Source organism: Gracilinanus agilis, chromosome 5 (genome assembly GCF_016433145.1).
Source record: "Gracilinanus agilis isolate LMUSP501 chromosome 5, AgileGrace, whole genome shotgun sequence".
NCBI classification, from domain to species: Eukaryota; Metazoa; Chordata; class Mammalia; order Didelphimorphia; family Didelphidae; genus Gracilinanus; species Gracilinanus agilis.
Window position 1 is genome coordinate 292,428,442 of NC_058134.1, and position 24,320 is coordinate 292,452,761.

Sequence of the window (24,320 nt, forward strand, 5' to 3'; positions counted from 1 at the left end):
TGTTCTGTTAACTAGTCTTCTGTCTTCTGAACATTTCTTTTTTAACATTTAAAATGATAACTTAAGGTGTGTTTCAAATTCTGGATTGATTTCCCCTCCTTTATTATCAATTCTAAGGTGGAGTGGTTACTTTCCCCCAAGATTCCTATCCTTTCCACCAGAACAACTAGTTCTATGTTAGCAAGAATTCAATCCAGAATAGAATCTTCCTTGGTTGGTTCCTTTACCCTTTGAAAGATCACATCATCAGTAAGGCAAATCAAGAAATTATTACTCGCTCTGCTTTTAGCAGACAAGAGAGCTTTAGTGGATGTGTGGATAATTGAGATCCCACAGAATTGCCAGACTCGTGATCTGTTTCTCAAATTACTCATCTAAATTTCCTCTTTCTGAACAAGTAGTCTGGAATGTAGTCCAATGACAAAACTATTTCTGTTTCCTCTCCATCATGCTTCCCCCTTTGGTTCCTGAATTTCCTCACATGAATACACCTCCTCAATATACTTTTACCCTCTTGCTCGTTTACCTACTTCATTTCTTTTCAGTAAGATACAAGTACTTGCCCAAAGCCATAGTCCAGTCATGAGTTTCATCTTGCTAAGTCTCTGAGATAACTGTGAACTCAAATTGACTCTTTGTACCAGGACGTATTATTTGCTACCCAGTATAATGCCTGAAGCATAAATCTCCTTTATAATGTATCCCTGACACAATCATCCATCCTCTATTTGAAGGCTTCTAATGATGGAGTAATCACTACTCCTCAAAGGCATTCTTTTTCATCTTTGGATGCTTCCAGGCCTAGAAAACTCTTCTATTTAGTTATAATCAACTTCTCTGATATTTCCATATAGTCATTCTAATTTTTTCTTTTGTGACCAAGCAGAATTAGACTACTCTGTCTTCTAAATGAGAGCCTTTCAGGTAACTAAAGCCTGAAATCATACCTCATATACCACCACTCTCCTCCACTTAAAAAATCTCTGGTTCTGCATATAATCTCCTTCTTTCACAGCTTCCTGGCTGCCCTTCTCTGACTAGGCTCTGGTTTGTCATTGGCCTTTCTGAAGTGAATGCTTTGAATTGAACTCAGTACTCTAGATGGAGACCAGAGCTGAGCACAGCAGTTATCCCAACCCATTTGGATGGAGGGGATGATCATAATCTAGTCCACCGCTGGTGAACCTTTTAGAGATTGTGTGCTCAAACTGCGCCTTCCAGATGCCTGTGAGCCCCTGCATTACCCCAGAGAGCAGAGGGAGGAAGTGCTCATATTGGGTGGCTGGATCTCCATCCAGGATGGGGCTCCTGGAGAAGAGGGGAGGAGAGGATGTGGGGAGCAGTCCCTCTGGCACGAGGAAGCACGGTGCCATATCTTCACCAACATGGATTCTAGTCAATTAGTGGCAGGCTCTGAAATGAAATGTAAAAGTTTTAACTCTCAGCACATTGCTAGCCCCTGTGGATCCCACCATCTTCCAATCAAGTTCTTTCCTTCCTGAAACAAATTATAATTATGTTTAGACTTGGCCTTTGGCTTGCTCACTGCAGGTTTATTGCAAAACCATGTGCAGTTCATCTTGGCATCCAGGAGAAAGTTCCTCACCAGGCAGATCCCAATGCCATCCTTGAGAAGGTATACACATCCATCACCAAGGTGAGTAGCTAGAAAAGGGGAGAAATCATCTCTTAGGGGAAAGGTTTTGTCAGGGATGTGAGCAGGGGGAGACAATATCTGACTGGTTTTTACCCTAAGAGAGGGGGTCCAGGCTTCCAGAGCTACAATAGAGAACAGGTCAGGAACTGATGGAGCTGCACTCCGGCCAGGTCCTACTTGGTTTCTATGAGCCAGTGTCTACCACATCCTGTTCTGAAAGGGGGAGATGGAGCATATATGACTCAATTGACTTTAGGCAGGAGATCGGATAAAAATGAGCCAAGAAGACCCTTCATTGTATAGGGCAGGGGATCTCTTCTGCATCTGCAGGGACTGGGGCAATGTTCTGATTATGGTCTTCCATCTGCAGTGTCCTGATGGGAAAAGGCTAGAGGGCCTCTCAAAGCAGCTGGATTGGGATGTCCGAAAAATCCAAGGCTGGTTTCGCCATCGGAGGAACCAAGACAAGCCCCCAACACTCACTAAATTCTGTGAGAGCATGTAGGTGTGCAGGCTGGGGAGTGAGGAGGTGGGTAGGGACAGGCTGCTCTCTCCCTTTGTATCAGGCACCTGTGGCTGGGGGTGAGTCAGCACATGGGCGCTAGTGCAGAATCCTTGGGTATTATCTGTAAGTACCTCTGAAGAGGGAGGACTGTGGAGGCTTGTCATTCTTGACATCTTGGCCCCCCTGAGTACTAATTAAGCCAGATGGACTTCTAGCCTGTTCTGTGTAGGAGGCAATTTCAAGGCTGTGCACAGCCATAAATACTGCTGGGTGGTGCCAACTCTGATATGACCTGTCATCTGGGAAGCAGGGAGTTGGGAGGCTGCTCCTTGGCCATTTGCATAAAAAGGGAAAATTAAGCATTTTTCTGGGCTCCACCCTTCTCTAGACCCACTCCCTCCCAGCACGGAGCCTATTCAGAAGACAGAAAAGTAAATGATACCCAGTGAAACAGATATCACAAACAGAGGCCAGAGAATAATTATAGAGCATGCACACACTAGCGGGTGTCCCTAGCCTAAATTCTTATTCTGGGATCTTATCAGTAGCCTGAAACTGGCCCGTCTAGACAGATACCATTATGACTTCCCCTTCCCTCCCTACCCCAAACTTCCCAGAGACTTTGTGGTAGTTGGGCTTCTGTCTAACCTCAGCTCTCTCCTTGCCTAGGTGGAGGTTCACTTTTTATTTATGTATATTCGCCTATGGAATCCGGTTTCTCTGGTCGGTGAGTCTGACCTGGCCACTTGTTGTTGCTCTATTAGCTCCGGTCCTGGGTGTCAGAGTTGAGAGCCTGCCTCTTTTTCTTGTTTTTTTTTTTTCCTTTTAATGGTCCCATCCCAGGCTTAAATGCTATGCAAATTGTATCCTTCCTAAGAAAGCTGCCCTGAGGAGGTCTAAAGTAGGAGTTCTGAACTTTTGGGGAGGCCATAGATCCCTTGGGCAGTCCGGCAAATCTAGGGACCCCTTCTCAGAATTGTGTTCTTTAAATAATAGAAGAAAATGCTAAGTTTCGGTGAGAAGTTAGTGAAAATAAAGATGTCATTTTTCCTCATCTAACTTCTCAGACTCCCTGAAATCTAGACATTGATCCCAAGTTGGAACTCTCTCTCTAAAGGGTTCTGCGGAAGGGCAGCTTTTGACTTCTTAACTTGGCCTTTTTTTCATGGTACTATTTGAATCAAATGAAGCCTTTCCCTCCTGCTATTTCCCAGTGTGCAGGTGGAATTTTATGGGCAGACTCCGTTGTTCCACCTACCTTGCCTTTCCCTCAAGCTACCTCCAAAGCATTTTATACCTGTGGAATAACAGTTTTATTGTCTTGAACAAATTGAATTGGAAGTTGGCTGCAGATTCATCTTTCCTTTCCTTCACCTCTCCCGTGACAAAAGAGTAGGAATGTTAGGTTAAAAGGATCTCAGGACCAAGCTGGATCCCTGCAGACTGACCGAGGTTCTCTGTTCTTTCCTCAGTCACCCTGGTTCTGGGACACCCGACAGTGCTGGCACAGATACCCCTACCAGGTAAGAATGAAGACTTCAACAAAAAGCCCCAAAATCTCAGAGATCTCAGCTGCAGGGGCCCAGACGGGTCTATCCGGAGTGACATTGTTCTCCTTTTGCCCATGGTTGTAGCCTGGTGGAGAAACAGGGCAGAAAGGAAGTCTCTCCCTGGTGTTCCGAGCCCAAAAGAAGATTGTTGTCTAGGCCAAAGCTAAGGCCAATTCTTGGGGAGGAGTCACTCTGCATAGAGGCTTTTCTTTTTAAAAAGGAAAGGCAGCAGCTTTGATTCACTGATGTTCTAACTAGTTCTTATCTTTCCTAGCCTCTCACACCGGGCCTTTACTACTACTATATCATGGAACTGGCCTTTTATTGGTCTCTTATGTTTTCTCAATTTATAGACATTAAGCGAAAGGTAAGAACATTGTCTCCCAATGTGCTCCTATCTTTCTCCTCCCATTCTTCTCTAGTAAATACCTTTACTACCACTGATGGATCCTCTTTTCCCTGGTCAGGATCTCAAAAGAATAGGTGGTAGGTTTAATGGGGTTGTCATTTGGGGAAGAGAATGTTATATAGCATTGGGAAACAAGGATTTATGGATGTGCTCAGTTCTGTTTTAGACCCTGAGAGCAGATCTGAGCTAAGAGACAAGTACCTGGCAGAACTCAAATGAAATAACAAAGTACTGTTCAAACAAATGAGAGGACAAAGTAAGGATTTAGGACTGTTGGGATGTGAATTCTACCTGCAGTTGGTGATCCCTGTTTTGTGTATCCTCCTCTCGACACTTTGGTTCTAAGAATCACAAATCATTAGAGCCAGAAGAAATTTTAGAAATCATTTTGCTCAGATCCCTAATTTTGTCCAGATTGAAAAAAGAGCCATTGGGAGAACTTCATTTTATAGATAAGGAGACTGACTTTTTCACAGTCACACAGTGAATTAATGGCAGAGTTTAGAACAATCTAGTTCCGACTCCCAAGTCCTGTGCACTTTTCATTGCATTAAGTGACTTGGCAGCCGAGACGGAACCAAAGATGTAAACTCTTAATCTCCAGAGGAGAAGAACCGGATCGAATTAATGTTCTTTGTGCCTTCCTGGCATAATGGATGTATGGCTCTGCTAACTTGGAACCAGACTCTCGAACATCTTTTTCTTTTTATTTGTTTTGTTTATTTATTTGTTTGTTTTTTGGACCCTTAACTTCTGTGTATTGGCTCATAGCCTCTTAGCTGCCTTCTTGAACATCTTTTTTCTGAATAAAAAGTTAGAAATAGCCCTAATGGGAACAGGTTGAGATGGATAAACAAGTGGTTTTCAAAAGTAGAAACTTGATATTTGCCTCAGGGATCCTCCACCAGGCAGGAAGTCCTGGACTTTTTCCTTGGTACCAGTGATCCAAGTTCATCTCCTATCCCTTCTTCCTTATTGATCTACATTAGGGCTATATGTTCTTAGAATATGGAAAATGCTTGGCAACTAGATCCCAAATATAGGCAGACAGAAGGTATTGGACTGGATGGCAGCTGAGAAATGGGTGAACCCAGAACTAGTTTAGCATCCATAGCTTATGCATTCTGTCAATACGTTGGGCATAAAAAAATTAACTGTCTCCCTTTTAGGTCATACTAACAGATTTTAGGGCTGAGAGCTAGGGAGGGTAGCACCTTGCCATGGCCCAAATACAGAATGGAACTGCCTCAGGGAGGGATGGTCACAGAAGAAAATCCCGAGACATGGAATCCCTCTTAAGGCTTTGGTTGAGGGGCTCCCACCCCTCCGGACTTTGCCTCATCCATCCTTGCCTTCCTAGGATTTCCTAATCATGTTTGTGCATCATCTGGCCACCATTGGACTCATCACCTTCTCCTATATCAACAACATGGTACGGGTGGGAACACTGGTCATGTGTCTGCATGACTCCTCAGACTTCCTGCTCGAGGTGAGACTCCTGGCTCCTCTCCTGTTGTGTTTCCTTTCCTGCTTCCCCCCATTCCTGATAGATCTGCTTCTCTCCCACTTCTTTCTTTTTTCCCTCCCCAGGCAGCCAAATTGGCCAACTATGCCAAGTATCAGCGGCTTTGTGACACATTTTTTGTGGTATTCAGTGTCATTTTTGTGATCACTCGCCTTGGCATCTATCCATTCTGGTGAGTGCCTGGGCCCTGGGGCAGTAAACATTCTATTCAGTGGTATCCTGTTGGCAAGCTAAGGGTCAGAATCTGGGAACCCTACTCCTAAGAAACCTCTATCCCCTGCCAAGTCTGAGCGTGTGTACTATTTTAGGACTTTAGCTGCCTTAAGCAGTGTTGCTTAGGGTTGGGGGCACCCTGGCTTATCTGGTGCTCATAGCCACCCTGACTTTTAGCTGACAGAAGCACCCGTTTGGGGAGCAATTTCATCAAGTAAAAAAAAAACTGGAAAAAAAATAGCCCCCGTTTCCCAAGGATTTTTGTTTGTTTGTTTTGATACTGCCTCCCATGATCTGACTCCTGGCTTTCCTTCTTCAGGGTCCTGAACACAACCTTGTTTGAGAGTTGGGAGATGATTGGACCTTATCCCTCCTGGTGGCTCTTCAATAGCCTTCTCCTAGTCCTACAGGTTCTCCACATCATCTGGTCCTATCTGATTGCTCGAATTGCCTGCAAGGCCCTGGTTCGAGGAAAGGTGAGGGCTAGACTGATTCCCTCCTCTCCTCCCTTTTCTATATATTTAGTGAACTTTTTTTACAGATGAGGCAGGGTGTCTGACTTTCTTCCAAATACCTCCAAATATTTCACTCTCCTTCCTCAAGGGGCCAAGGGGAAGAAAGAGCTGAAGTTCTCCAGATTTTCTGAGGTAGCCTTCCTTTCCCTCCCCTACCTCGTGGAATGCATTATTTAGATGTCTTTCATGTCCCAGGGTGACTTACTGAAGTGTTTTGAAGGAAACCTGGAAGAGAATGGGTTTGAGAGATACCTTCTTGCTATCCTGGGCAAAGTTCCTGTGGCCCTTCTACACACCTGGCTCCTGCTTGACTAAAACAGAAAGGGAGGGAACTTCAAGGAGGCTCCTAACCGAGTTATTTAAGTTGTGGAGAGGTTAGGCTGAGCGTTACAATTTCCCAGCGCCAGGTTGACATAGAGGAGTGGGACAGAACACGAGAATGAGGTCTTCCATGAATGCCCCTCATGGCTGCTGCTAGTTCTAGAAGCTGCTCAGTGTCTGTCTTCCTTGCTGCAGCTGTCCAATACCTGTCTTCTCTCCGGCTTCTCTCTCCTAACCAGGTGACCTAGCCAGGAAGGACTAGACCTCGACTCTCTTCTCCACTCTTTTCTCACCTCCTTCCTTTTCTCTGTGCCAAGTGGGAGCTGGACAGTTTCATCTCTTGCATGTAAGTGTAACTTCTGTTGCTGCTGCTGCTGCTGCTGCTGCTGCTGCTCCTCGGTGGGCCTTGTCTGTGTGTCTTCCTTTTCCCTTTGTCCTTCTGTCTTCTCTGAGGGCTCATCCTCCCTGGGCACTCTGGGCACTGCTGAATAGAATGGAAGCCCCGCTGGGAGGCACACGCCTTCCTTTGCCTGTGCTGGGGCCAGCTTGCCCCCTGGTGGAGATTTCTTGATGATAAACATCCAAGCCAGATTCAGTTTTCTACAGATTATTACAGCTCATTCCCCAATTTACAGTGACAAACCTGGATTTCCAAGAATCATGGGAGCTCATATAGAATGGAAAGGCTGACAAGAGTGCTTTCCTCCAGTGAGCCTGAGCATTGGAGCTCCAATGACTTGCCCAAAGCTAGCTGGCTGAAGGGCCAGGAGTGGTTTAGGTCAGGCTCACTCTAAGTCCGTTTCTGTTATGCTCTGCATCATGGCAGACCTGGAAGCAGACCTGAGCCCAGGGATTGGGGAAGGTAAGCCGCTTCAAGCTGAGGCCAGAGAAAGCACAGTCTCCTGGATACGGCCTGGCTTGGGAGACCCAAACAGCTAGCTTGGGGGGAATTCCGAGAGGAAGAGGGGGTTGAGCAGGGTCAAGTGCCTCCTGTTACTGCTGATAAGACCCATGTTTTCCAAGTGGTTAGGGCTTACCCCTGGCGTCTGGGAGCAGAAGAGGAAGCCTGGATCTTCCTCAAGACTTTCCTCTCTGGGAATTTAGCTGTTTTCTGGAAAGATGCAGAGACAGATGGAAGTTGGACCTGAAATGAGGGACTAAGAAACCAGAGACTACTTGGCAGGGAGCATGGACTCTGGCAGCTCTGGTCTCACTATTATTCCTTGGCCCCTGCTACGTAGGTATCAAAGGATGACCGAAGTGACGTGGAAAGCAGCTCAGAAGAGGAAGATGTGCCCACTGGCAACAAGAAGCATCCATATGATGGCAATTCCAGTAATGGGGCCAACCAAATCAATGGTCACCTGAGAAACAATTGCTGGGCACAAGAGTAGGGCAGGCTGACACGGAGGCCCGAGGACACGTGAACTTTCAGGGTCACTGGCAGCCTGCTCCCCGTGTCCTGTTTTCCCACTCATAGCCCCACTCTTGGGTAACAGACCCACCAGGCACTGAGGAAAAATCATGAAGCAAACATTTTCACTTTTTTAAAAACTCTGCCATTTTGTATTTAATAACTTCCTCGTCCATAATGTTATTTGCCGTGTGCATATGTGTGTGCGTGTGTATGTGTGCGCGTGCTTTTTGTGTGTGTATATACATCATGTGTGGTTTGGTGGGTTGGGGCACAATTCTGGACTGGACTTCTGAGCTCTGCCTTGCCCCTTCACCCCCAATTTCAAGTCTGGCTGCATTCCTAGATCATGTTGACTTGGCCTGGACAAGCACTCCCACCTTCATTGCTGCTTATGGCTCCGGCCGCTTGGACTTTCTGAATAGAGCAGCCAAGCTCAGCCCATTTTCTGCACTGAAGCTGATGACAGTTCTGTTGGGACAAAAGAACTCTAGATGGATGGCCAGAGTGTGCCGTGGCCTTTGGCTGGACTCTATGTCTACCAACCTCTTTCTTCCCCCTCCCCAGCAGCAACAGCACCTGCTGATATCCTGCTCATTACTCAATGGTACTTGGGGGTGGGCTGATGTTGGGGGAGAGCAGCAGCCACGGGGGCAGTTGTTACCATTTTATATCATTGTTTACTCTTTTCTGTGATTAAAAGTGCTTCAGCCCTCCTCTGGTGTCCTGGCTATTAAAGTGACTATCCCTAGCTAGCCTACTGGATCATAAAGATAATGGCCGAGTTGTGATTAAAACCAGGCCCTCTACATCCAAACCCATCACTCCTCTCTACTATTTCATACTATGGGTTGGGTTCCCCATCACAGGAGTTTTTATGAGCCTTCTCAACTTTAAAGGAATTCTTATTTCAAGATCAGGCTGGACTATATGCCCTCTGAAGCTTCAACTGTTGTGGTACCATATAAAAATACTATCACAAAAGAAGAGGAGCCAAAGTGAAGCTATCCAGATTGCTGAGGTTTATGGTCCTGAGTTGTTGAAAGCAAGCAATTTATCCTTCAGAACTATGTAATTCTTGCCTATTTTGAGGAAGGGGATTTTAATATGAAAGTCTGCTGAATCTCAAGGAATTATATCTTTTACATATAGGGTTATCAAGCCATATATATATATATGTGTGTGTGTGTGTGTGTGTGTATGTGTATATATATATATATATATATATACACACACACATATATTGCTTCCAAGGCAGAAGGAGTAAGGGTAAGTCAACTGGATTTAAGTGACTTGCCCAAGGTCATGGTGCTAGAAAGTGTTGAGTCCAGACTTGAAACTAGGACTTCCTATCTCTAGGCCTGGTTTTCTCTTCACTGAACCATTTGGCTGCTCCTCAATCTCTCCTTGAGGATAATCTTTTAGCCTTACTGAGGATAACTGAATCAGGTTTGCTTTTGAGTACAGCTATTTGAAAAAAAAAGCATAAAATGCTAATATATTCAGTGAGTACAGTATCAGTCAGACTATAGAGTAATGTGTTCAGTTCTGGGTCCTATTAATGACGCCAACAATGAGTACCAAATTGAGGGGTCTGGAAACCCTAAGGATCAATAGAAGAAACTGAAATTTAGGCAAAAGAGACTTGGGAAGTAAGAAAGCATACTAGCTCTTTTTCACATGAAAGGATTAAGATTTAGGAGAAAGGGAGGCAAATTTTGTTTCATATAAGAATTTCCTAGTATTTTAGAGCAGTCTGATGATGGATTGGGCGGCTTAGCCAAGTTCCCAAGGACTGAAGGACCATAGAAGACAGATGACATCTGTTAGGGATATTATAAAATGACTAATGCTTTGGGTAGAGGCATGAATAAGTGATCCTTCCAATCACTTTCTGCTCTAGCTATCCATGAAAAACAAACCCCACCCAAATTTCACAGGTACCAGCCCAAGTATTCAAACACAGGGGAGGAGAGGCTGACTGGGGCACTGAGCTCTAATCTCTGTGACTTCTGCCCTGATCAAACAGAATAATCCCCACCTCGAGTAAACAAATAACTATGAGTCTGAAATTGCAAACCATATTTAATGCCTTTCAACAATCCTTCACTGTCACTCCTCTGCTGTGATCCATCACAGAGCATGTGAATACATTGCTCTGATCAAAGATGGAAGCCACAGAGACTCCAAGACAGGGCTAGTAACCACCCTTCCTTGCAAATAATTAATTCAAGTGTTCTGCAGAATGCCTCAGGCCTCTGTATATAGGAGGATATCTTCAGTCCTGCAGACCACTTTGAGTCTTTTGTTCTTCAGCTGCCTGCCGTAGGACACCTCGATGCTGAAAGTAGCGATAGGCCCGGGCACTGCACAGGAAGCCACCATACACAGTGAGCAACATCATGGAGGCAGAAAAGGCTTTATAACCAAAGTCAGCCAGTTGTTTGGATGATGGCATTTTGTAACCTGCAAAGAAAATGGACTCAGATCCAAACCCTTGAATGCGATACACATATTTCCAAGTGCTTACCTTTCTAGTCAGAACCAGCCATCCCAGCAATATACAATATATTTCCTGCATAAAAAGGCTTAGGTGGGTATGAGGTAGTGAAGACAAAGCCTTCCTTTTGGAAATTCCCAGGACAAAGAAGCACACAGGATAGAGAAAAAAAACGGAATGAGCAAGAACTAAATTAGGAGCAAGTTGACAATTATTATTTATGTTGACAAAGCAAGATTGAATTCAAAAATTGTTTCACTTGGTTTGTAGAACATGATCTATTTTTTTATTTGTAGCAGATTAACCTTAATTTTGTTTCACTAAGGCTAATAATTAAATCTGCATGTCTTGAACTCATGATAACAAGATCAAGTGGTCAGTAGAAGGTAGGTATAAAAGATTAAGCCCTGACTATTAGTCATATAAAGGGCCCAAAGTGTCTTACACATAGAACATGATCAATAAATGCTTTATAACATGAATTGTAATCTTTCAACTAGATGACCCTTGTAACACTTTCTTTAGGAAAAGATATTCCATACTATTGTGCTGTAAGGATTGATGATCTGGAGGACTTCTTTATGAACTGGAAGAACCTCCAGGAATCTGATGCAAAGTGAAGTGAGCAGAACCAGAAGAACATTGTACACAGAAAGTAAAACACTGTTGAAAAATCTAATGTAATAGATCTTGCTACTAGTAGCAATGCAACAAGCCAGGACACTCCTGAAGGACTTACATGAAAAAATGCTATTCACATTGAGAGAAGGAACTATGGGAGTAGAAATGCAAAAGCCAAACACATGACATCACTTATCACATGTACATATGGGGATGTGGTTGGGATTTAGGTTTTAAAAAATCACTCTATAGCAAAAATGAATATGGAAATATCAAATGACAATATTTGTACAACCCAGTTGTACTTGTTGGCTCTGGGAGCGAGGAGGGAAAGAACATAAATCAGAAACATGGAAAAAATATTTTAAAATAAAAGTACAGGCAAAACATTAAAAAAAAAAAAAAAAAAAAAAGGAAAAGATATTCCAGCTTCTAATACAAGTCTCTGGAACATCTCTACAAGATTTAGGTTTCTAGCCTGAGCCCTCTTTATAAAGGTGCTGTCTTGGAGATCTCATTGGCTTCAACAAGTGTCTCTCCATTTCAGCTGCTTTTCAAAACTCTAGAAGTAGCCATAATCTTTCTCTTCACTTGGGACATACGTCATCAACTGTCTGCTGGAGCTGCCACACAAGGTCGGTAGCGCCAAAATTGATCTCATTATCCTCTCTTCTTCCCTACCCCCTAGTGGACTCCCTATTTCCCATGAGAATATCATCACTCTTAATCAACTCAGGTTCACAAACTGAGTCTGCTCTGAGATGCCCAGGATACTTGACTGACAAAGGAGCTCCTCAATGGGTTCTCTCTGATAATGTAGATATCAACTATGCACAGATTATCCTATAAGACCCTGGTCTAGTTCCAGTACATTATCTGTACTGAGGTGGCAGCAACAACAATGGTTATGATATATTCCACATGCCAAGAGCTTCCTATAATTCTTGTCATTATGTATATCCTCATTGACTAATTATCTTCATGCCATGCTGTCTGCCCCACCTTTTCTAGTCAACCATCTTTGAAGGATCTGTTTAATACCACCTTATCCATGCAATCCAGAGATGTGATAACAGCTCTGGTAACAATGGGAAAAAAATGAGTTTTTTTTCCAGATAGCTGCTATAAAAGAAGAGGGAAGAAGAAGAAAGAAATGAAAAGCAATGGGTCTTCCATATTTTGTATTTAGCTTAGCTCATGAGACACAATTCTTTCTTTTTCTTTGGGGCAGGTAACACCCTTCAAGTCACTGTAAAGCTCTTTGTTGGATAAAAATTTCTTTCTGAAATCAATCAATTAGAACTTGTGAACAAGTCAATGTATCTCCTTGAATCAAAGGCAGTGGGCGAGGGACTCTGTAAAAATCTAGACACTGAATTTTGGAGCAATGAAGCAGTTTTCAAACCCAGAAAAGCTCAGAGAATCAGCAGGAAAAGGTCTGTCTCCATGGGGTAAGGGGGAAGTACAATCCTGAGCAAGGGAAGGCCCAGCCCCCACAGCAGAGAAGACTCAACCCAAAGCAAGCAAGCAAGCTAGGAGCAGGCTGGGCAGAACGGGAAGGGGTGGGGGTGGCAGATAGGCCTCAACAGGACACTGGTATACAGTGCCCCCTCCCCTTCCTGGGCAGCTGGATTCCTTCCTAGACATTTATTAAACACTATGTGCCAGGCACTGTGCTAGCCAGTGGGGACAAAAAGTTTAATAAAACCTACTCTGGAGGACTCTGCACAAGAGACAAGGGACTAGAGAATGGGCCAAGAAGCCACAAAAGATCTATGCTCAAGGGCCCCTCTGACTTGTGACCCTGGGCAAGTCACTTGGCTCTCAGCACTCTTGGAATTCTCTTAATATTTTTAATGGCAGCGAAGACATCAGAGACATTAGAGAGTTCCCTAGACCAATGAAATTGTACATTTAGTTCTTATTCCTAAACAACAAAAATAAAGAGAAAGGCAGTCAGTTAATAAGGAAAGCCACTCTTGGTTAGAATGTGAGCAATTCTGGTAGAGGTCAGGGAGGGAGGGCCTTCCAGGCATGGGACAGCTAGGACAGAGACAGAGATGGGTCCTGCTTGGAACAGAGAAGAGCAAGTGGCTGGATCACAGTGTGCATAAAGAAGAGCAAGGCCCAGCACAGGAGGAAAGATAAGTTAGACACAATGTGAAGGACTTTAAAAGTCATCCAGAGCTCATATTTTATCTTAGCAGCACTCGTGATCGTTCAGGCTCTGCAGCAGTGTGACAGGGGAGAGATTTGGGGCAGGGAGAGAGACTGGGTGCGAGAAGATGAGGAAGGGCCTAAAGGAAGGTGAGAACTGTGCAAAGACAGAGGTGGTCAGATGGGAGAGAGTCACAGACTTAGCCACTGAATGGTTATGTGGGGTGAGGAAGAGGGAGGACTTGAGGATAATGTCAAAGTTACAAATTGAAGGCAGAGGGTAGGTAAACAGTGTCAAATGCAGCAGAGGTCAAGAAGGATGAGAACTGAGAAAAAAGGCCACTATATTTGTCAGCAATGATCTCTCTGGAACAGTTTTGGCTCTCCCACCCTCCAAATCTTAGCAGTAGCTAAATCTGGCCTTCCCTATGTCCCAACATCTACCTCCAAATAGCAAAGATTTACAGTTTTCATAAGGCAAGGACTTTAAAAGGTGTGTTCTCTTTAATTTTTTTTCTTTGTCTATCTCTAGTACCTTACAAATAATATACATATACCCATATGTCTGTTGAAATGAATTTAAGATGGGGAAGAGTTTAATACATTTATGTATTCAATGCATACATTTTATAAATATATGTAATACATTTATGTAAGCACATAATGCATTAATACATTAGGTGCCCTAAGGGCTAAAGATCCTGGGTTGAGGATGAACAAACCCAGCAATGGGCTGATAAGCAAGAGTAGGATCAACAGAGCTGGAATCCTCAGTTCCCTTCTCTACCAACTGTGCTGAGCCCTGCCACCAATTAAAAAAAGGGAATAAGTTCTGAAAAAGGAACAAATTATTCATTCAATTTGATACTTATTAAGCCTGGTAAGCCAATTTTTAAAAAATTAACAATAATAATGATAACCAGCAGGTCAAGTATCTTTCAGAGGTGAATTTCTAGCCAAGGAAGAGACAGAGATGATTTGAAAAATCAGTTTTTACATGGACAAAAATTAATGCAACTAGGACAAGAAGGGTACCACTGAATGGAGGAAAAACCTTTGTTTCCAGTATCTCTGTTAAGGTTCTGATATACGAGAAATACAAGCAACAGAAAAAGATTTGACAAGTTATTCCCTCAGAGATAAAAGGTCAAAGGATATGAACAAACTCTTCTCAAAAGTCTATTAGTTGGGGGCAGCTGGGTAGCTCAGTGGATTGAGAGCCAAGCCTAGAGACAGGAGGTCCTAGGTTCAAATCCGGCCTCAGACACTTCCCAGCTGTGTGACCCTGGGCAAGTCACTTGACCCCCATTGCCTACCCTTGCCAATCTTCCACCTATAAATCAATACACTAAAAAGTTAAGGGTTTAAAATTTAAAAAAAAAAAGTCTATTAGTAGAGGGAGGAAGAGCTAGGTGGATTGAGAACCAGGCCTGGAGAGGGAAGGTCTTGGGTTCAAATCTGATCTCAAATATTTCCTCACTGTGTGAATGAGCAAGTCACTCATCTCCATTGCCTAGCCCTGACTATTCTTCTGCCAGGGAACCAATATACAGTATTGATTCTAAGACAGAAGGTATGGGTTAAAAAAAAAAAAACAACATAAGAAAGATTATTCTAAATCACTAATAATACAAGAAATATATATCAATGGCACTAGAGTTCCACCTCACACTCAGTAAACTGACAATAATGACAAAAGATAGGAATAGTCAATATAGGAGAAGCTATAGAAAAACAGGCACACTAAATATATTTTTGGTAGAACTATAATTGGCTACAACCTTTCTAGATAGCAATTTGGAATTATGCAAATAAGAGTTAAAATTTCGAGTGTTAGGCATATACCCCAAGGAGGTCACTAATCAGATGGTTTCATATACACCAAAATATTTCTAGCAGCACTTTCTATGGTTACAAAAAATGGAAACAAAATAGATATCTATCAATTTGGAAATGGACAAAAAAATTGTGTAATGTGGTATGGGTAAATGAATATAATGGATAATTACTGTGCTATAAGAAGCAATGGGTATGTTAATTATATAGAAGACTTAAATGAACAGATGTCATGTCAAGAAAACAACATATACATCCAGCTAAATGTAAAGAACAACAAAACAATCAAAAATGAATGCTGCAAAACTGCAAAGAACATGGACACTTCACCCCTTCACTCCTTTGCAGAAAATAAGAAAATCCACTGATATGTTAGATTTTTTTTGACATTTTGACTTTTTGCCAAATTTCTTTCTCTTTCTCTTTTATTTTTTTAATTCTTGGTATGCAGAGTGAAGTAGGCAGAGCCAAGAAAGCAATATACACAATGTATACACTACGTCCACTACATATAGTGTATAATGGAAAGAACTATCCAAAAAAATAAAAAGTGAATGTTGAAAAATAACAGAGAATCAGCATGGCTCTGAAGAGACACTTTTATTTTAAAGAAGTGAGAACTCCACAAGTGTGGTAACAATGCACCTATTTTCAGACTTTTTCTATGTATCAATCGGTTATGCTAAATTCCCCCTTTTTGTCTTTAAAAAATATTATTTCTTATAAGGGATGGCAGAAGGATACTGAGGGAAATTGCCCCAAAAGAAATTAATATGTGAAGACAGCAATAAAAACTTAATTTTAAAATAATTCTTTGTGCATTGCTGGTGGAGTTGTGAATTGATCCAACTATTCTGGATGGCAATTTGGAACTATGCCCAAAGAGCGCTCAAGACTGCCTGCTCCTGGATCCATCCATACCACTGCTGGGTTTATACCCCAAAGATATCATAAGGAAAAAGACTTGTACAAAAATATTTATAACCATGCTCTTTGTGGTGGCAAAAAACTGGAAAATGAGGGAATGCCCTACAATTGGGGGATAGCTGAACAAATTGTGGTATCTGCTGGTGATGGAATACTATTGTGCTCAAAGGAATGAACTGGAGGAGTTCCATGTGAACTGGAATGACTTCCAGGAATTGATGCAGAGTGAAAGGAGCAGAACCAGGAGAACATTGTACAGAGACTGATACACTGTGGTAAAATTAAATGTAATGGACTTGTCTACTAGCAACAATCCAGGACAACTGTGAAGGACCTATGAAAAGAACACTATTCACATTCAGAGGAAGAACTGTGGGAGTAGAAACACAGAAGATAAACAACTGCCTAATCACATGGGTCGATGGGGATATGACTGGGGATGTAGACTCTAAGCGATCACCCTAGTGCAAATATCAATAATATGGAAATAGGTCTTGATCAATGACACATGTAAAACCCAGTGGAATTGTGCACTGATTATGGGAGGGGGTGGGAGGAGGGGAGGGATAGAACATGAATCCTATAACCATGGAAAAATGTTCTAAATTAATTAATCAAATAAAAGATCTTAAAAAAATAAAACGAAAAGGAGTAAAACAAGGGGAAAAAGAAATAAAGCAGTTCTTTGTTAAAAGGGATGCTGCTGTAGGAGAGGTATTAGGGGCAGGAGCAGAAGGGAAGCTCTAGATGGTATAAAAACAGAAGATCAATATAAATCTACATAAAACAAAAAGCAAAGCAAAACAACCTTGAGATTTCACCTTAGACACAAGTAGAAAAATAGCAGAAATAACAAACAATGAGAACAGTCAGTGCTGGAGAGATTATGGAAAGACATGCTAACACACTGCTGGCAGAGCTGTGAATTTATTACACAATTCTAGAAAGCAATTTACTCAAAAGGAACGACTAGATCAGTGGTTCCCAAACTTTTTTGGCCTACCGCCCCTTTCCAGAAAAAATATTTCTTAGCTCCCCCTGTCACATACTATCACTGCCCCCCTTACAGTTATTCACCTCCTCTCTGGATTGCTGCAGCACCCACCAGGGGGCAGTGATGCCCACTTTGGGAATCACTGGACTAGACCATCCACACCTTCTGACCTACATTTCGCTAAAAACACAGGTCTGATACATACCAAAACATTTACAGCCAAGCTCTGGATTTTAACAAAAGATATGAAACAAAGTAGACTGGGAAATAGCTAAACAAGTTCTTGTACAGAATGTAAGAAAGTATCACTCTACTATAAGAAATGATAGAGATGACTAGACACGTGGGAAAATTTACATGAAGCAATGCAAAGTGAAATAAGCAAAACTAGAAAAACCCCATACAGATGACAACATAACAGAAAAGAACAACAAAATAATCAAAACGGAATTCTGTGAAATTATAATGACCAAGTGGTGCTAAAGAAGATCTACGAGAAAGCCCTCTGGCCCACTTTTGCAGAGGTGGAGGGCTATGAGCATAGAACCGAATGTCACTTTTTTTTTAATATCTTGAGTTAGTTTTGATGAAAAGTTTGGTTGATGTTTTTTTTTTTAAATATTTATAAGGAACAGCTCTTTAGATGATGGGAAGGAATGTAGGTAATGCTATAAAAAGTCTTTGTCAAGAACTTACTGTGCTAGGGGCTAGAAAGGGACAGAAAGATTAATGAATTATCAAAAAAAACCTCTCCTGATTAGGCCTAAATTCTAATAAATTTTTCAAAAAAGAGAAGGCCAATGTGGGATTGAATAATTGCTACCTTTGGTCTTCTTTCCCACCCCCTTTGGGATCCTTTTCCATCAGTGACCTCTTGACTTCTGGATAGATTCCTTTCCATTGACTCCTTTCTACCAACCTTACTAAAAACTCCTGTCACAATTCCGCCTCTTTCCTTCCAGATGTAACTTTCAAAAAAAAACGAAGAGGACCACACATTGGCTATAATAGAAGTACATTTAGCCATTTAGCCCTAAGGCTTTCCTTGAACACCTATACTGACTGCTATATATCTTCACCTAGCAGATGCTGGGTACGCATAGCGTTTAAGTGTTTGGGGGACATAGTACCAAATTGCTCTCCAGACTAGCAGTATACTATATACAACACATATACCACAGAGTCTGGGACTTATTTAAAGGATCCATTTCAGAAAAGAACAAAGTCAGCATTCTTTGCATGAAAAATTTGAAGATAATCATGGAGTATGGAGTGAGGTTCTCTCCTTCAAGGAGAAGGGGGAGTATTGGTTGCTGGGTGAGTGATGGAAAGGCTATTAAGAGATAAGGAAGAGGGGCAGCTGGGTAGCTCAGTGGATTGAGTCAGGCCTAGAGACGGGAGGTCCAAGGTTCAAATCCGACCTCAGACACTTCCCAGCTGTGTGACCCTGGACAAGTCACTTGACCCCCATTGCCCACCCTTACCACTCTTCCACTTAGGAGTCAATACACAGAAGTTAAGGGTTTAAAAAATTAAAAAAAAAAAAAAAGAGAGAGAGAGAGATTAGGAAGAGTTAGTAATGTTAGTAATGTTCTCTGTCCCATAGCATATGGTCATGAGGGAAGGAGTAGAAAGGTTTTGCCATGCCTACAAATTACTACAACAGCCAAGAGCCCCTAAGAATTTCTGAATTTGCTGTTTAATTACTGATTTGGGAATAGAAAAGAGAGTGATTAAGTGGGCTGGCTCAAGGTGGCAAAAGTGTTGGGAAATCTCATAACCTGATAAGTTTCTTGAACAAACTGGAAATTTTGAACAAACTGGGGTTTTTATGTTTCTCTGATAAGCTGAGACTTTGATGTTTTATGGTCTTGCTGTGCAAATGAGGTAAATAAATAGGAATTATGAGAAAATTTTCTTGGCAAGAAATAAGTTGCAGAGGAGCACAATTCCAATTCCCAATGTTCTTCTGGTGATGCTATATGTTTGTAGAAATATGGAACACCACAATCTCAGAAGGCTCAGAATTACAGAGATTTTTAAGGGCAAGAAGCCTATCTTATTTAATCTGTTTCTCTGCCAGTACCTAGCAATTCTAAATTGAATTAAACATTCTGTGAGGCTCCAGATGGTGGATCTAGGAATAGTGGGTAGATTTTACAAAGGAGCAGTTTCAGTTTGATATAAGAAAGAATGCAATAATTAGAGCCGTCCAAAAAAAGAATTGGCAAGCCTGTGATGTTCATGTCAGGGGACACAGACTTTCATTTTGGTTTTGTATCCTAGTGCCTAGCAGAGTACCTGCATATAGTAAAGGCTTAAGAAATGTTTTATTGAATTGAATCCAGATGGGTTTTAAGTTCCCTTCTAGACATTTAGGATTCTATTCATTTGTAACCAAACTTCTCAAAAATTTATATATATTCATTACACCTTACCTTCCATAGCCTTTTGTAATATGGCTCCTCACCAACCTACTTAAACTACTCCAAGGTCACCAATACACTCTTCCTTGATTAAAAAAAAAAGCCTCCTCTGATATATCTGACAGCTGAGAAACTCCTCTATCCTGAAGCTCTCTCCTTCCTTGGCCAATCATTCTCCTCCTTATTATTATTGATAATAGCTAACATTTTATATAGAGACAATTTCTAGATTTGCAAAGCACTTTAAATTAGATCACTTGAGCCTGACAATAACTCTGCAGAGTAGTTCCATTATTATTCCCATATTAAAGAAGGGGAAAGTAAGGCTAAGAGGCATTTACTGACTTGCGCAGGATCACATAGGTAGTATCTATATAAGTATTCACTTCAGATCTCTCTGACTCCAAGTCCATTGCTCTATCCACTATGCCACATAGCTATTTCCCTATTGTTTACAAAATGAAGTTCACCTAATTCCTACTACTTCCCTAAAGAAAATCTATTCTGCTCAAATTGGTCTCTTCATTGTTGCCTGAAGACAATCATCAAATTCCTACCTCTGTTATAATGTCCCCATTAACTGGAGTGCCATATCCCCCTCCACAGATATCTACTTCCTTTCATTCCTTCAAGGCCCAGCTCAAACCACCTTTTGTGATACCCTGTTGTTATTGTTAGAGCTTTGTTTTCAAAGAGGACCAGTGACATTATAAGAGTTATACAAGTCATAAGTCTCATTGTCTCCTTCAGTGGCAAAACAAAAGTCAAGACAACTGGCCTTAGCCTGGGATGCAGGGGATGGACTCAGCCTCTACAATGGCTGACTAAGCTCTAAGCATTCTATGGCACCTGCTTCAGCCACATTCACAGCCACTGAAAACAAATTGTTCTCACCCACCCATTCTGCCAGGGGAAGTCTTTACATGTGACATTTCCTTAACTCACTGATAGGTCTGAGGCCTGTTAGCTACCCTCAACCTGGTTTAGTCCCCTACCAACAGTTTTATCAAGGTGTAGCTGCTGCATTGTGCTACAGCTTTTTGGAACCCCAGGTGGGTGAAAGACAGTCAGCTGTATGGAATATTCAAGAAGGATTAGCATGTGAGGGCTTGACAAGCCCTTTTCAGGCAGCCACCTTTGATGTCTACATTTCGCCCAACTCTTACCAGATGTGCATTCTAAATTTGATTAGATCTATAATTTAGGCAAGAATGGGATTTTTCAGGGCTTTTGGGAAAGGATAGCTGAAGATGATTGTAAGTAGTACTTGATTATAAGGGGGAACCTGTATCTCACCTACTTAGTGTTCAATCTGCTAAATCATATTGCTTATGACAGATTCAAACTGGTGCAGAATTCAGAAAGTGTATCAAATCATGATGTTGAAGAAAGGGACCTAGACTGTCTATCAGAACTGGGATCCAATTCTGACAGCAAAAAGCTAGATGACCTCAGGCTTATAAGAGCCATGATCCTTGTTCTTAAGTGTAGAGCCTAATGATGCTGAGCAGTTAGTCCTAAATCGTGATTAGTGAAATTTGCTATTTCATGAGACAGTAATTTGGCATTATTGTAAATTCTGATTTCAGGTGTGATTGTCTGCATTGTCATAACAAAAGTCATCAATAAAAGCTGGCTACATCTGGAATCCCTTGCTGAACTCCAATGATCAATCTGTCAACGTATTGCTCCTTTTAATTCTTTGTCCTATGTTTTGCCTCATTAATCTGGTCAAAAGGCAGAACAAAGAATTTTTCTTTTAATAAAAACTCTCCTAGGCACTGTTACAAAACACAATTCTATCCCAAAAAGGCAGAATTTTCTAAAAAATGGTTTAAGCTTTATGATGTGGCTTGAAATATCCCACAAAACCCTGCCCAGTAACTGTAAACAGGCAAAATAACATGGAAGCAGTAATTAGTATGGGGCCAATTATAAGAAAATTCCTCATGCAAGGCCTAGGTCTTTGGTTGGGAGCCCATTCAGTTTCCTAATCACAAAGGACTAGGTTCAAACAATGCTCAATTTCCACAATACAGCCTTCCTTTAGAATCTCGGCAGAAGTAGCAAAAATCTAACTGAAAATTGCCCTGGGGTGTTTAACATATCATTAGCATTCTATTTACATGGGGTGTGCTCCCTCCAGTGGGCAGAGAGTGAATTATGGATAAAGCTACAAAGACCAAAGCCAACCACAAGTAAAAAGACATCAATTCCTAGGGAACTACTCAAACAAATGACCCCTTCCTAAGTAACTAATCAAGATAAAAGGCATTCTTGAAAATGCCTTACCCAGCGCCTTAACTTACCTTACTTACTATTTCCTGCTTCTTTTACTGGCAACTCCATTTCTACATTCTCTCATAATAATGCTTTTTCCCTCAGCATGGAGTCCATTTGAGTTCTCAATTCTTTGGACAAGACCTAATTTCCTCTCACCTACGTCAGTTTTAGGTTTAAAAAAAAAAAAAAGACATAGGGAAATTATAACAGTAAGAAGACATAGATGTTAGTCGGGTTACAAGTAGACAGCCCAAGAACTCTACTAGTTTCCTAGAGATGTCAGAAGACATTGAGAAAGGTCTCCAGGAAATACAGTGATAAGTTTCTGAGAGAAAGTCACAAAGGATGAGGAAGCATGGGCTGACACCTACATCTTTGTGAGCTCCCAAGAGGTTTTTTTGCTTGTTTCTTTTATTGGTTTTGCCTTTCTTTATATTCCTAGCAATTTATATAGGGCTACTAGGCATAGAATATACCTCACTAAATGCTAATTAATTGCTATAAATGGAAGATCTTTTTCAGTATTTCAGAATAAGTTCTATAAGATAGATGGATCCAAATAGAGGTGGAAGTTCTGAGGGGATGAGTTCAATTCCCATTTGGAAGGGCATTCCAGAAGGTTTTATGTAAGAACTAACACTGAACTATGAAAGAAGAATAAGATTTTGACCGACCTCCCTGGTTTCCTTTAGGTTCCACCTAAAATTCCACCTTCTGCAGGAAGTCTTCTCTAACTCTAATTCTAGTGCTGTCTCTCTTTTAATGATCGTGTTTGTAGCTTGCTTTGTAAGTATTTGTTTGCATCCTCTTGCCAGTTAGAATGTGAGCCTTGAAACCAAGGTCTGTCCTTTCCCCCCAAGCTTAGCACAGTGCCTGTACCATAGCAGACGCTCAATAAATGTTTGCTGAACTGACTGTGTAAATTAGGAGAGGGAAAGAGAGGATAGCTAGAGCGGGATCAAAACGAAGGGGTCAAGCTGTTGGGGGAAGGTCTACAAGGGTACCACGTGCGGGTGAAGCATTAGGCCTAGAAGGAGGGACTGATGATTATTCAGTGGCCCCAAGGCTGCTCAAGATGGGCCTCGAAGCAGAATAGTTGGGATGCAGCGATGGCACAAGAACCTAGGATAGCGAGGTAGTCTCTTCCCCACAGGCCGATGCAGTCAAAGTGGGGGGTTGGGGGGGGTGGGCACTCGGCAGCACCGCAGGAAGATCAGGAGGGCTTCAGCGCCCGTCCACTGGACAACTCGTCCCCCAGGCCCAGACCGTCCGGCTGCAGCGGGCCTCATTGCCCTGCAGCTCAACCTTCCCCGAGGTTGAGACCCAGAGTGACAGGAATAAGCTTCGGAGCCCAACCTCTGCCCCACCACCCTCTCCAGCCTTGCCTCTTCCTCCCCACGGATCCTCCCTCATACCTGGACTCCCACCGCCCTCACACCTAAGAGCGAAGCCTCCCTAAATCCTTCCAAGCCTTCGTCACTGCGTCACTTCCTGCATCAAGGTCAGTTGGGAGCGGAACCACAGAGATGCTCCCGTGAAGGCCGGGAGGAACGGAAGTCAGAGCCTTGAACCTTAAGCTAAGAGCTTAAGCAGAAGGTTTAGGGCGGAAATGGATTTTTACCCTCTCTGACCAACTTCCGGCCTCCCTCGGGAGGGAAAACTAACTTTCCGTAGCCAGCTAGAGTATACTTCCGCTCTCTGCGGCCAGGCCCAGGTCGCAACTCGGACATGACTCGATGAATTTCCTGCTCATCGAGCCAATCATGGGCGTCCTAAAAGTCTTCAACGATTAGTTTGGAAGCACAGAATCCTGGGCTTTGTAGTCATTCCTCATTACGGCTCCCTGCCGCTAGGTCTGTGAGGTCTGTCACGGGAAAGGCCAATCCCAAGCAAATGTGAGATAGTGACGTCACTAGTCATCAGGCAAATCTTTTTCTGGCGAGGTTGGCTTCAGTGCGCCCCCTAGTGTTCTATCTTGAGGTTGCCAGGCTAGATTAAATCCCAGAAGAACGCCAGGGGGAATTTAGGGTGAGTAAAGGTGCTGCCTGGAGAGAAATATAGCCAAGTTGGGCAATGGTCATATGGAGACTGGGATTTAGAAAGCCGTAGTTTGTTATTTCCCCAGTTTTAGAGCTGCCAGAGACCCCTGAAGTCTGGGGTAGTTGTTTGGAAGAATCATAAGGAGAATTTGGGGAAGAAGCTGTAGGGAAGAAGTTCTGGACCCAGAGGCTGAAGAAGACCTGAATTCTGGCCCCAGCACCAACCTGCGGGGTGACCCTGGCCAACCTCTCCAGGCCTGTTTCCATCACTCTACAATGGCCACAGATCTAGCCCAAACCTCTTGTTTTGCAGGTAATAATAACACAATAGCAATGTTTAGTTAGGTTGGAAATACAATCTGCTTTTCTCCTAATTGGAAATACAATCTGCTTTTCTCCTAACACAATCCTAGGAGACAGGTTCTATT

At 42.4% G+C, this 24,320-nt stretch overlaps 2 protein-coding genes across 3 annotated transcripts; one reads left to right on the forward strand and one right to left on the reverse strand.

Moving 5' to 3' along the window:
- The first annotated feature begins 1,327 nt into the window (after positions 1 to 1,327).
- On the forward strand, positions 1,328 to 8,825 carry CERS5 (ceramide synthase 5). Of its 2 annotated transcripts, XR_006506367.1 has the most exons (10): positions 1,328 to 1,657; positions 2,028 to 2,158; positions 2,832 to 2,889; positions 3,635 to 3,685; positions 3,987 to 4,079; positions 5,482 to 5,610; positions 5,712 to 5,818; positions 6,179 to 6,335; positions 6,935 to 7,041; positions 7,937 to 8,020. XR_006506367.1 is itself a non-coding variant. In XM_044678215.1 (9 exons), the coding sequence occupies exons 1-9, from the start codon at positions 1,517 to 1,519 to the stop codon at positions 8,087 to 8,089; spliced, it is 1,020 nt and encodes a 339-aa protein (XP_044534150.1). In that variant the 5' UTR covers positions 1,328 to 1,516; the 3' UTR covers positions 8,090 to 8,825. The 2 variants fall into 2 exon arrangements, 1 of the variants encoding a protein (XP_044534150.1); XM_044678215.1 differs by lacking the exon at positions 6,935 to 7,041 and having other exon boundaries at positions 7,937 to 8,825.
- Positions 8,826 to 10,176: 1,351 nt separating this feature from the next.
- LOC123249250 (cytochrome c oxidase assembly protein COX14) lies at positions 10,177 to 23,459 on the reverse strand. Its single transcript, XM_044678228.1, has 2 exons — positions 23,269 to 23,459; positions 10,177 to 10,575 (listed from the first exon to the last, which is right to left on the reverse strand). Exon 2 carries the CDS (start codon positions 10,565 to 10,567, stop codon positions 10,388 to 10,390), a length of 180 nt encoding a protein of 59 aa, XP_044534163.1. The 5' UTR covers positions 10,568 to 10,575; positions 23,269 to 23,459; the 3' UTR covers positions 10,177 to 10,387.
- Between the last annotated feature and the right edge of the window lie 861 nt (positions 23,460 to 24,320).